The sequence below is a fragment of the Staurois parvus genome, unplaced genomic scaffold (genome assembly GCF_062004578.1).
Source record: "Staurois parvus isolate SC_StPar_1 unplaced genomic scaffold, SC_StPar_1.0 ptg001621l, whole genome shotgun sequence".
Lineage (NCBI taxonomy): Eukaryota > Metazoa > Chordata > Amphibia > Anura > Ranidae > Staurois > Staurois parvus.
In genome coordinates this window covers 521,165-535,000 of record NW_028319417.1, presented here as the reverse complement: position 1 = coordinate 535,000, position 13,836 = coordinate 521,165, and the positions used below count along the sequence as shown (strand labels likewise).

Below are 13,836 nucleotides of genomic sequence, written 5' to 3'. Positions count from 1 at the left end.
AGTGACACCAAGCCAGTCCCCCCCCCAGTATATACTGTATATCGCCATTTGTAAACGCTATAACCTTCACATAAACCAATGAATTTACACGTATTGGGATTTTTGTTTAGCAATGACATGGAGCAGAATACATTTTGGCCTAACTTTATAAAGAATTTTGATTTATTTTATTTTTTTAGTAGATTTTTTTTAAAGCAAAAAGCCAAAAATCTTGTTGTTTTTTTTTTTTAAATTGTTGGACTTTTTCGTTTTAGCGAAAAAAAATAAAAAACCGCAGAGGCGATCAAATACCCCCGAAAGAACGCTCCATTTGTCGGAAAAAAGGGCATACATTTAATTTGGGTGCAGCATTGCACGACCGCGTAATTGTCAGTTAAAGTAACGCAGCGCCATTTCGCAAAAAATGGCCTGGTCAGGAAGGGGGTGAAATCCTCTGGAGGGCAAGTGGTTCTTACTGTGCCCCCCGTCCATGAAAAAAAAAAACATGTAATGTTTCCAATATCACAACATAAAATCCAGGTGCACATTACTGCGGTAATAAAACAGTCTCTCAGTGTGCAAAGGTGCCGTTCTTCTTAATAAAGTGCAGAATTCTTGGTGCTCCCCACCGGTGGTCCCACTTACTCACATGTTATATAAGAGTCTATCATGCTCATGGACATATGGGGGTTCAGCTGGGACTTGTAGTCCTCCTTGGTGTCTGGTTCTTTTCCTGATCCACAGATAACAGCTCAGCAGTCACAGTAATATACTCCTCATACAACCGTGCAATAGAGAGAAGGGGGCCAACATAGTGAAATTCCCTTTATTTTAATTTGAAAAACAATATGTATTCCACTCATAAAAATAATGTGTCCATGCATAAAATCATAAGATTGCCAGATTGGAAGTAGGGAAGTAGGAAGCAGCGCACCGGTGTGCGTTCCAGCGGCCAGATGTGACATCACCAGAGGCTCCCAACTGACACGTTTCGTCCCTTCCACCAGGCTTCTTCAGTGGTTGGAGACTGTTTGTTCTGTACACAGTTAATGCACAGAACACTCTCAGGAATATTATTTCCTGCTTTTGTGATTGGCTCACTGATTTTCCTAGAACTCTGCACTCAGATTTTAGGCACCCCATTCAGGGCTAGTTCATGCGTTCCAGTTGCTTTTTTTCTGCATTTAAACACACAGAAAATAGGGGATATGGTTGTCAATGTCATCCCCCACAGTTACTATCTTTTGTAGCCCCTCCCTCCTAGATTGTAAGCTCTGAGGATCAGGGCCCTCCTTTCCATCTTGCATTGAACTGTATTGTTGCTGTACTGTCTCCCATTATATTGTTAAGCGCTGAGCAAACTGTTGGCGCCATAAATCCTGTATAATAATAATGTCATAGTTCACATCAGTGCTGGCAGTTTCAGTGCGTTCCGGATGCATAAAAAAAGTAGAACATGTTGCATTTTTCTGCACAGAACTGTACTGGAACGCGGTAAAATGCACCGGAATGCACTGGAACGCACCAAAAATGCATTGGAACGCGCATGTCCCTATTTAAAGTGAAAAAGAGAGTGTTGCAAAATTAACTGGAGTGCTTAAAAATGCGCTGGAATGTGTCAAAAATGCATAAAAAATGCTCCATAACGTGTCAAAAACGCGCATGCAGAAACGCATCTGGACTGCTTTTCTATAGTGTGAACTGGCCGTCAATAGGAACTTCAGTTTTGGTAAGACACTCTCCAAGGTTAAATACTTCTAAAAAAGATGCAGACCCTGCAGCTTCTCTCTTCAGAACTAGTTATGAGCTGAACTGCCCTGTTCATGCCCTGTGTTTGGCTCGGCAGGGGCTCAGTGAACTCTAAAGAAGTGCTGGACCTGAACCCCATTAAAATCAATGAAACCCGCATCTGTCTAGTTAAAAATGCCTGTTTTCTGGGCTAGTAGGCAAGGGGTGTCAAAAATACAAAAATAGCATGGGGGGGTGGACATTGTCCTGGGGTGGGGGGCTTATTAGAATCTGGAAGTCCCCTTTAATAATGAGATGGCCCCCAGATACTGCCCCCCCCCCATGTAAATGAGTAGGGAGTAAATGAACCCCCTATTCATTCACAAAAAGCCCAAAGTTGTAACCTAGAAATTGCAACACCCAAACATTTGACAAGTACTTTGTTCGAAAATATGAAAAAAAGACCTGGTGGACACAACAAATCGAGCTGTCATCAGGTATATCAGAGAAGGGGTAGGCCGCGCTGGGGTGTCAAACTGGCTGCCCTCCAGCTGTTGCGAAACTACAAGTCCCATCACGTCTCTGCCTTTGGAAGTCATACTTGTAACTGTCAATCTTGCAATGCCTCATGGGACTTGTAGTTAGGCAACAGCTGGAGGGCCGCCAGTTTGATACCCGTGCCGGGGATAGCGGTGACACCATTGATCAAATATCATCATATTTGGGCAGTGATGTCACTGCTAGCCATGGCCAGATCTAGGGAGGTGCTGGGATGAGCTATGCCCCCCCCAGATTTTAATAGTGCCCCTCTACCCCCCAAAGCCATCCCTAACCTGCCACTAATCTGGTACTTTACTGCCCTAGTCTGACACTATACTGTCCTTGACTGACACTATACTGATTTCAGTTATGCATTGTATGGGCAAGGGGAGCTCTGCTCCTTTCCTCTGTCCTGCCAGCAGTGACCCCTGTCCTCTGCCCTGCCTGACCCCTGTCCTCTGCCCTGCCAGCAGCGACCCCTGTCCTCTGCCCTGCCTGACCCCTGTCCTCTGCCCTGCCAGCAGCGACCCCTGTCCTCTGCCCTGCCAGCAGCGACCTCTCTCCTGTGCCCTGCCAGCAGCGACACCTGTCCTCTGCTCTGCCCAGCCTGACCTCTGCCCAGCCTGACCCCTGTCCTCTGCCCAGCCTGACCCCTGTCCTCTGCCCAGCCAGCAGTGTCCCCTGTCCTCTGCCCAGCCAGCAGTGACCCCTGTCCTCTGCCTTGCCAGCAGCGACCCCTGTTCCCTTGCCAGGCAGCAGTGACCCCTGTCCTCTGCCCAGCCAGCAGTGACCCCTGTCCTCTGCCCTGCCTGACCCCTGTCCTCTGCCCTGCCTGACCCCTGTCCTCTGCCTTGCCAAAGTGACCCCTGTCCTCTGCCTTGTCAGCGGTGACCCCTGTCCTCTGCCCTGCCAGCGGTGACCCCTGTCCTCTGCTCTGCCAACGGTGACCCCTGTTCTCTGCCTTGTCAAAGTGACCCCTGTCCTCTGCCCTGCCAGCGGTGACCCCTGTCCTCTGCCTTGCCAACGGCGACCCCTGTCCTCTGCTCTGCCAGCAGCGACCCCTGTCCTCTGCCTTGCCAGCAGCGACCCCTGTCCTCTGCCTTGCCAGCAGCGACCCCTGTCCTCTGCCTTGCCAGCAGCGACCCCTGTCCTCTGCCTTGCCAGCAGCGACCCCTGTCCTCTGCCTTGCCAGCAGCGACCCCTGTCCTCTGCCCTGCCAGCAGCGACCCCTGTCCTCTGCCCTGCCAGCAGCGACCCCTGTCCTCTGCCCTGCCAGCAGCGACCCCTGTCCTCTGCCCTGCCAGCAGCGACCCCTGTCCTCTGCCCTGCCAGCTGTGACCCCTGTTCTCTGCCCAGCCAGCTGTGACCCCTGTCCTCTGCCCTGCCTGACCCCTGTCCTCTGCCTTGCCAGCAGTAACCCCTGTCCTCTGCCCTGCTGACCTCCCATCCTCTGCCCCCCTGATATTTTTTTATTGCACCCCCACATCAGACAGGCTAGATCCAGCCCTGCAGCTATCCTACCTTTGCTTAAAAGGGGAGGGGATTCCCCATGGTGTCAGTGAACCCTAGGAAGGCCGCTAGTGCTTGGCTTCCTTAGAAACCAGTGACAGTGGGAAGCTATCATATGTAGAACTGGTAGAAATACCATTTCTATATATGCTTTTTAGGTCCCCCTGAACAGTGAGTGAATGAGCGACCCAGGTGATCATAATGAACCAGCCCCTCAAATTCAGAATCTGTGTCCAAAGGACATGGCAAAGCAAACTGCTTTCTCTTCAGAGCAGACACAGGTAAGAATCTGCAACAAGGTTTGGTAAAATCTCTGCAATGTGCATAGATCACCCGGAGGGGATTGTTTTTGTTTTTTAAGATCCATGATTCCCTACACATGGGATCATATAAGCTTCACACTATATTCCTTCTGGGATCCAATGCATGGAGCCCCATACTGTGCAGAGCCCAGGGATCAGACTGTGATGTAGAAGGTAGGGTAAAGGTTACATCATGTTTACACTTCACATTTTTGTAGATAAGGAAGAAACTCCAAGTCCCACCTTCTGCTGCAGTAAGGACAACACCCTTCTCCGGGAACAAAGTACACCTAGAACAACAAAAAGAGGAACTTGTTCTGATCTTACATTAAATGCATAGAATTATAAATGAAATACATTAGCATAAGTAATGAGATACGTCCCAGATTCGGTGGATACAGTGGGGCAAAAAAGTATTTAGTCAGCCACCAATTGTGCAAGTTCTCCCACTTACAAAGATGAGAGAGGCCTGTAATTGGCATCATAGGTAGACCTCAACTATGAGAGACAAAATGAGAAAACAAATCCAGACAATCACATTGGCTGGTTTGGAAAAAATGTATTTGCAAATTATGGTGGAAAATAAGTATTTGGTCACCTACAAACAAGCAGGATTTCTGGCTCTCACAGACCTGTACCTTCTTCTTTAAGAGGCCCCTCTGTCCTGCACTCATTACCTGTATCAATGGCACCTGTTTGAACTTGTTATCAGTATAAAAGACACCTGTCCACAACCTCAAACAGTCACACTCCAAACTCCACTATTTTTTTTTTTTTTTTTATTTAAGTCCGCAAACGTGCAAACTACAACGAAAAACCCGTAAGTGATCACAAAAAAAGTGCAAGTGCGAACACCACACGAAAAAGTGCACTTAGGGGTGTGCTTGTCCTACCCCCGAAGGGGTTGAACCGTTACCCTGATCCCCCGGGGCACGAAGTTCCTGACAGGGACAAGGTTCCCATTTGGTCCTCCTGGCCAAAAGGCCTGGTGGACCACCGTTCCTTATGTCCAGCCGAAGCCGGACATCCAGTACTAGGCCAGGGGGCTCTCCCGAAGAGAAAGCCCCCGAGGGATCAGGGGAGGAAGGAACCAAAAGGCTGCACATCCTCCCCCTAGACTTCAGAGTAGGCCCGAGGACCCACACCCTCCATCCGTGGAAAAACACACACATAAGTAAAGCAAAAAGTGACAAACGTGGGAGTGCATAATAAATTAAATAAATAGAAAATAAAAAAGTGGTACCGTGCCAAATTGTGCACAGATCAGGCCCTGAGGCCCGTAGCAAAAATTGCCCCGGACTTAGCCAAAAGACCTGGTCCTTAGGGCGCTGTGCAAAAAGAGGTTAAAAACAGTGGCCATGTGTCATCTTCACACCGTGGGGTCCCACACCCAAGTGTTACTAGTGACACCCCTGAGAGCGTCTTCCCCAGGGGGCACTGAGTTTGTGGACTTTTTGCGTCCCCAGCCCCTGGCCAGACCAAGGTAGATCCGTCCAAATCAGGAGGTACTGGGTCTTTCCAGTCTTCCCAGAGGAATTACTCTCAAGGCCCCAGAACGAATCATGGCGCTCCCTGGTTTCTGTCCCTCCGGTACTAGCCTTCCGGACCCCCATCATACCAGTGAGGGTACTATACAACAGCCATCCCCGCAAAGCTAGAATGGCCGGGAGCACCCCCACTGGACACTGATAAGAACAGATACTACACTTGATCTTAGCCAAAAGGCCGAGAAGCGAACATACCATCATAACGAAGGAGTGACTTGGTAAGAAGCATTTCAAGGTCCTGGAGTGGCCTAGCCAGTCTCCAGATCTCAACCCCATAGAAAACCTTTGGAGGGAGTTGCCCAGCGACAGCCCCAAAACATCACTGCTCTAGAGGAGATCTGCATGGAGGAATGGGCCAACATACCAGCAACAGTGTGTGCCAACCTTGTGAAGACTTACAGGAAACGTCTGACCTCTGTCATTGCCAACAAAGGATATATAACAAAGTATTGAGATGAACTTTTCATATTCACCAAATACTTATTTTCCTCCATAATTTGCAAATAAATTCTTTCCAGATCAGCCAATGTGATTGTCTGGATTTGTTTTTGTCATTTTGTCTCTCATAGTTGAGGTCTACCTATGATGCCAATTACAGGCCTCTCTCATCTTTTTAAGTGGGAGAACTTGCACAATTGGTGGCTGACGAGAGAGAGAGAGAGAGAGAGATATTATACAATGTGACCAGTACAAGATATATATTTAGTCCAGATTCTAAAAAGTGAACTGTTATGGTCTTGTCTTTGATATGTTAGAGATGCTGTTGAGCAGGGCTGGATCTAGACTGTCTAATTTGGGGGTGCAGTAAAAAATGTCAGGGGGGCAGAGGATGCGAGGTTGACAGGGCAGTGTATAAGAGGTCAGCAGGGCAAAGGCTAGGGTCAGCAGTTTGTAGAGCAATGTACAGAGGCCATTAGTTTTTTGGGCAGTATACAGTGGGTTATCTAGTCAGTGTGCAGTGGTTAGCATGGCAGAGGACAGGGGTCAACAGGACAAAGAACAGAAGTCGGCATGGCAGCAGAGTTGAGGACAGGGCACTTAAGGGATCTTCTCCTCCCCACACAGCACAGAGCTGAGATCGGTATCCCTCCACACAGTGTGTAGCTGGCTACTGCAGCTGTCAATCCAGTCAGGGAATTTCACAGATCAGAACTGCAGCTTCAGCCGGCTACACATTGTGCTGGGGAATGGGATCTCAGCTATGTTATGTGGGGAGGAAAAGATCTGTTGAGTGCCTTGTGTGCAGTGTGGGCAGTGCCGGGACAACATCATCTAGCAAACTGTGCCCCCCACCTTCCACCCCTCCATCCAAAAAATATCACTAAGCAACACGTTCACCCCCTAAGCAAGCTCAAATTCTACCCAAGCAAAAATTCCCCATCCTTACAGTCCAAGTCCTCCTCACAGCAAAAATATTTGCCCCTCAATCCCACCTTCCAGCTCAAATCCTTCCAAATTTCCCACAAATCTTCCATGGCCAAAAAATCTATCTCTCCCCCCAAATTCCCCCTCCTAGTACAAATTCTGTCCCCAATCCCCCCAGTACAAATCCCCACTCTTAGTGTAAATCCTCTCCCCAAATCTCCCCTCCTAGCACAAATCTTCCCCCTAAACCTCGCTCCTAGCACAAATCCTCCCCCCAAATCCCATCTCTTAGTACAAATCCTCCCCCTTAATTACCCCTCCTAGTACAAATTCACTACCACTTAATTACCCCTCCTAGTAAAAATTCACTCCCCAATCCCCCCAATACATATCCCCCCAAATCCCCACTTCTAATGTAAATCCTCTCCCCAAATCTCCCCTCATAGTACAAATCCTCCCCCCAAATCCCACCTCTTAGCACAAATCCTCCCCCAAATCCCACATCTTAGTACAAATCCTCCCCCCAAATCCACTCTGTAGTACAAATCTTCCCCCCCCCCCAATCCCCCCTCTTAGTACAAATCCTCCCCCCTAATCCCCCCTCTTAGTATAAATCCCTCCCAATCCCCCTCTTAGTACAATTCCTCCCCCCAATCCCCCCAGTACAAATCCCCACTCCTAGTGTAAATCCTCTCCACAAATCTCCCCTCCTAGCACAAATCCTCCCCCTAAACCTCGCTCCTAGCACAAATCCACCCCAAAATCCCACCTCTTAGTACAAATCCTCCCCCTTAATTCCTCCTCTTTGTATAAATCCCCCCTTATTCCCCCCTACCAGTACAAATTCCCCCCCAAATCCCCACTCCTAGCACAACCACCTGCATATTATCCTTCCAGGCACAAATCCCCACTCCCACCCAAATCTCCATCCTAGCACAAGTCCCCCCAATTCCCCTCTCTTAGCACAAATCCTCCCAATTCCCCCCCTCCTAGCACTAACCCCCCCCCCCCCCCCCAATCCCCCCTTCCTAACACAAATCCTTCCCAATCCTGCCTACTAGCCTACTAACACATTCCCCCCCAATTACCTTACAGCACAAACAGGCCCCCCTACCACAACTTCTTCCCAAGCTCCCCCTTCCCCAATCTTACATGTGGGAACTACAGGAGTAGTGAAGAAAGGCAGGTTCTCTGATCTCCCTCCTCCTGTCATAACAGCGATCCTCCATACAGGTTACACAGGATCCCTCTTAGATCTGACGGTACATGACTTGATTACCCGCCCTTACCCACATTTCCAGGAGTTGAGCAGTCTTTGGAGGAGATGGGGGGGGTCAAGCGCGGACTGACAACTCATGGGGCCCCTGGGCAATAGGGGATAATGGGGCCCCTGTGTCCTTGCCCAAGCTCAAAAAAGCCTATGAAAAAGGTACCAGGGGCATCTCATGGGGCCCCCTACTGACCCCGGGCCCTCGGGCAGTGCCCGGGTTTCCAAATGGTCAGTCCGCCCCCGGGGGGGTGGTAATAAAGTCATGTACCATCGTATCTAAGTGCGATCCTGTGTAACCTGCTGTATGGAGGATCGCTGTTATGACAGGAGGAGGGAGATCACAGAGAAGCCCGCACCTCCTCCCTGCTTTCTCCTCTCTGCCAGAGTCACTTCTCCTGTCTGGACTGTTTCCTGTAGTTCACTGTGGCCGGCTCTGAGTGCAGGGATGAGGGGTGAAGCTCAGAGGTCATGGGCATAATGTACATAGGGGGCACCCAGCTTGGGGGTGGCACAACTGAAATATGGGGGGGCACAGTCCACCCCAGCACCCCCCTAGATCTGGCTATGCTGTTGAGTCATAGAGTTGACATATTTCAATGAGTCACAGCTGTGGAGTGATTTTTCTGCTGACGCCCATTTCCTGTTGGACTGAACAGCATTTGTGGGGAATAGAAAAACACAAGTTAGCTATGATTAACCACTTGCCCTCCGGAAGATTTACCCCCCTCAATGGCCAGGCCATTTTTTTTGCTATTCAGCACTGCGCTATTTCAACTGGTATTTGCGTGGTCATGCAATGCTGTACCCAAAAGAAATTGATGTCCTTTATTCACACAAATAGAGCTTTCTTTTGGTGGTATTTTATCACCACTGGGTTTTATATTTTTTGTGATATAAACCAAAAAAAGACAAAAAATAAAAAAAAATTATATTTCTACTTTCGGTTAAAGAAAATCTAACAGTTAGTCATAAATTTAGGCCAAAATGTTTTCTGCTACATGTCTTTGGTAAAAACAAAATCCCAATACGTGTGTATTAATTGGTTTGTGTGAAAGTTATAGCGTCTACAAACTATGGTATATATATTGGAACTTACTAAGCTTTTACTTTCTGACTGCCTATCACATTTCTTGAGGTACTAAAATGCCAGGACAGTACAAAAAAAACCCAAACGACCCCTTTTTGAAAGTAGACACCCCAAGGAACGTGCTGGGAGGCATGTTGAGTCCATGGAACATTTTATTTTTTGCCACAAAGTTTTAGAAGTAGGAGAAGTATGTGATATGGAAAAAAACAAGCCTTTATACTCACCTTCATGGTGCAATATCAATGAGAGGCAGCTGTCCCATGCCGGGTCTAAGACTGAGAACTGAGCTCAGCTCCTGATCTGCCCGGAGTGGAGAGCAGTGACTGTAAGTCTGCTCTTCCACTGCTCACAGTCAAGTTATCCCTGGGAGGGGGCAGACATGGCTGCCTCCAGCTTTCAGCCACACGTCGAAAGGTGGAGGCAGCTGCCAATCAGGAACCTGGGTGGATCCTGACAATATTGTTGGGATCATTCCCAAGCTTAGTGCGACTTTACCCCATCAGTTGATAGTGGGCAATAGCCTACTATAAGCCGACTGGGTCACATAAGAAGTAAACTAAATGTACTCCTGTAACCCTAAAGAAAAGTATGTCTAAAACAACCTTCTGCCATACTTCTCTTTTAAGGATATACAGTTTATTTAATACAAAATGGCAGATAACTGTCTCACAAAATGAGGACAAAAGCCTTGAAAATTTACAAATCCAACTCACTAGCTAGTCTATAACTAGAAAGACAGGTCAATGGCCTGTGTCAACAGATTTTGGGTATGTCACATGGGCTTTGCAGTCCCATACAAGTCTAAGCTCAACTCTTTAGGTAGAAGGTGACCTGAATCTTCCTTAATGTGTCCCTGTCGAAAACTCTAGTAGCTAAGAGCACCTCCAGGTATGTTGGATGTTTGCCCCTCCCCCACATCCTCCACTTTGTGGTTCCTTCTGCAGGTCCCTATGTCACTGCGAGACACCGAGGACTAGGTATCTGGTACAGCTGGATAATCCACCAATTATTTTGGCATCGTTTTTGGGCTTGTGGGTTCAAATAAAGCTGAGGGCTATGCTGGCCACGGCATAGGTATCAGTAGGGCTCCCCATGCCAGAATGGTCCTCTACAGTAACCCAGAGAATGAAGAACATCCTAGTTCTGTAATTATTATTATTATTACTACTACTACTACGAGTTTATATAGCGCCAAAGGGTTTGCTCAGCGCTGTACAATAGGGGGGGACAATACATGGCACAGTACAACAAAGACAGACAGCGTACGAGGGGTAAGAGGGCCCTACTCTTCCGAGCTTACAATCTAGGAGGGAGGGGGTAAAGGTACAGTAGGAAGTGGCTGGGGGGGATGAAGTGGTAGGAGGAATGAGGGAGGATGGCCGTTAGGTGAGGGTGGGGTAGGCTTCCCTGAAGAGATGGGTTTTGAGGGAGCGCCTGAATGTGAATAGAGAAGGCGACAGTCTGATGGATTGGGGCAGTGAGTTCCAGAGGATGGGGGAGGACCTGGAGAAGTCCTGCAGTCGTGCATGGGAGGAGGAGACCAGGGAGCAGGATAGAAGGAGGTCCTGTGAGGAGCGAAGGGTACGGGTAGGGTGGTACCTGGTGATCAGATTGGTGAGGTAGTCAGGGGCAGTGTTGTGAACGGCTTTGTAGGTCAGGGTAAGGAGTTTAAATTTGATGCGTTGGGCAATCGGGAGCCAGTGGAGGGAGAGGCAGAGGGGGGTGGCAGAGGTGGAGCGGGTGGTAAGGTGGATGAGTCTGGCAGCTGAGTTCAGGATGGTCTGGAGCGGGGAGAGCCTGCACTTGGGTAGGCCAGTGAGGAGGGAGTTGCAGTAGTCAAGGCGTGAGATGATGAGGGAGTGTACTAGAAGTTTGGTGGTGTCTGGGGTGAGGAAGGAGCGGATCTTGGCAATGTTGCGATATACAATATAATACTGTAATATACAATATATACTGTATTTATATATACACAGGGCCGGTGCTAGATTATTGTGCGCCCTAGGCAAGACCAGCTGTTGACAATTTTGTCTTTGCTTTAACAACTTCATCCCGTAAAAGGTAATAGTTAAAAAGCTTTAGAAATGTAAGCTCAGTTTTCCAAAAAAGCACACTATGGTTTCCCATAGCAGCATAGTGTGAAGCTACAAACCAGGCTACTCTTTCCATTTGAACAATGAAGCCCACAACCACATTTAGCAGAATCTTCTTAAAATCCAGCAATGGCTCCATCTTAAGTTATTGCAAGGACAAGCAGACCCCTAGTGCCATGGAAGGGACTCCCATCCTATTCTTTTGTGCAGTTATGATGAGCACTTGTGGCATTAGGTGGCTTTATCCCAGTGAACGTTTCATCCCTACAATAACGTGGAGCCATCGCTGGATTCAATGTATCTTTTCTATCCATCCTTTCTCTTCTAGGGTCAGTCTGCATCATATTTCTTGACTGCTGGATCAGTTGTTGTTAATCATTGATCCAAAGAGTCAGAAGCTGTCTACAAAATCTATGTCTATCGTCACCTTTGAAGTTAGATATCCTTCCTGTTGTCATAACCACAGTTTTGATATTTAGCTTCAGTCCTATCATTTCACTTTGTTTTTTGACTATTAGTTTCTTGAGGTCCACTACATTTTAAAGTTTGGGAGTAAAGTCATCAGCATATCAAAGAAAGCTGATGTTTTTTTTTCTACCAGTCTTGCAGTAATCAATGAAGCATGTGTTGACTTCTTATGTAAAATAAAAAAAGTAACAATTTATCCAGCATGACTCTAGTTCCTCTTCCTTTTCCAGTTTGCACATCTGATCATTCTCTTTCAATGTAAATGAATAGTTTGCACAATATTTCAGGTGTCCTTTCTTTGATAGTGGACTCATTTCTTACAATCTGTTAACCACTGAGTGGTTTCCAGGCTTGACGTAATATGTTCTTCAGAACTTTGATTACTACTTCAGTTGCTTGCAACAATTCTAATGCAATGTTATTGATTCTCTGGCCTACCTTCATCTTTCATCACTGAAGACTCTTCTGCGTGGAAGTTCTCAGAATAAGTATCTTGGTTACGGATGCCCTGGTCTCAAAGGTCTTCTGCATATTCCATCCATCTTTGCTTGACTTTGCTAGATCTATCGCCTCTCCTACCCAAATTTACCTTCATTCCTCCCTCTTGCCCTCTAAAGCAGCCTTTCATAACTAGGTTTCTTTTAGAAGTTGTTAGGAGTTCCTTAGCATTAAGCAATTTCCAACAGATAAATAATGATCACCAGTGTGTAGGCACTAACTCCCATGAGGACCGCCGGATTTGACTGGGTCCCTCTAAGCACTGCTCAGCCAGGCAACACATATTTTCCACACTTATTCTCAGAGTCAGTAAAACAGTGTTTTGGCTTTTATTTTGATGTTTTTATTAAGGATTAACAATTTGGATGGAGTCTTTGGGTAAGACGCAGAATGCCATAGTCAGGAGTGTAGAACATATAGAGCTGGGGTTAGACGTATGTAACATACATAGTGCAGGGTTATGGAGTATGTTACATGCAGAGTGCAAGGGTTAGTAGTGTGTAACATGTCGAGAGTAGGGGGTCAGGGTTATTAATAGAGTGCAGGGGTTAGAAGTATGTAATGTACTGAGTGCAGGGGTCAGACGCATTAACAGAGAAAGCACTTAGTATTAGGAGCACAGGGAGAGTTATTGTTATAGGAGGAGTAGGATTAAGGATTACAAGTAGGTTTGATGCTAGAGTTAAAGGAAGGGTTAGTGTGAGAGTTTATGTTGGGGTTACAGGGTTGGGTTAGTGTAAGGATTAGTGTAAAGTTACGGGGATGGCTAGTTTTATGGTACTGGAAAAGCAGGGTTAACGTGAAAGCTAGTGTTATGGTTAACACACCTGGCCAGGGACATAAAATAGTCCTGGGCATTTTAAAATGAGCAGCCAAGGGACTGGGGGGCATTTGTGGGGGCAGTTGGTGACGGGCTGTTCACAGAGCTGGTCCTCTGTAATGTAAAGGGGCACTGTGATATAAAAGGGACTGCACTATAAAGGGACACTGTTTTGATTACAGTACAGTCCCCCTTACCTAGTACAGTGCCCCTAGCAGTTATGCCCCCTTTTTCTCTCTAGTCAGATTGACCCCTTTTACTCTCTGCTTCCCCTGCACAGTCCTACCTTTGGCAAAGAGCCATCACCATATATTCATCAAAGAGACATCCCAATGCAGCAGAGAGACATCCCAATGCAGCAGAGAGACATCACCACATAGCAAAGAGACAGCCCTATCCCTCAGAAAGACATCCCTACACAGTAAAAAGACAGCCCAATCCAGCAAAGAGACATCTCCATATAGCAAGGAGACATGCCAATCCAGCAAAGAGACAGCCCCATCCACCAAAGAGATGGCCTAATCCACAATCCAGCAAAGAGACATCCCAATCCAGCAAAGAGACATCCCAATGCAGCAGAGAGAAATCACCACATAGCAAAGAGACATCCCCATCCAGTAAATTGACATCCTT

General features: G+C 47.3%; 1 protein-coding gene and 1 pseudogene across 2 annotated transcripts in view; both read right to left on the bottom strand.

Moving 5' to 3' along the window:
• Positions 1–13,836, bottom strand: part of LOC149435044 (uncharacterized) — a 29,543-nt gene that overhangs the window by 1,566 nt on the left and 14,141 nt on the right. Inside the window, exon 2 of one of the 2 annotated variants that reach the window (XR_016308569.1) lies at positions 4,302–4,348. Coding sequence is in view for 1 of the 2 variants with exons in the window: in XM_089663077.1 (XP_089519203.1) it covers positions 2,615–3,733 (1,119 nt within the window). In the remaining variant the exon portion in view is untranslated. Of the gene's footprint in view, positions 1–791; positions 4,349–13,836 lie in introns of those variants that run through there. The other variant, XM_089663077.1, reaches the window with a different exon arrangement.
• LOC149435045 (U2 spliceosomal RNA) lies at positions 5,680–5,795 on the bottom strand (annotated as a pseudogene).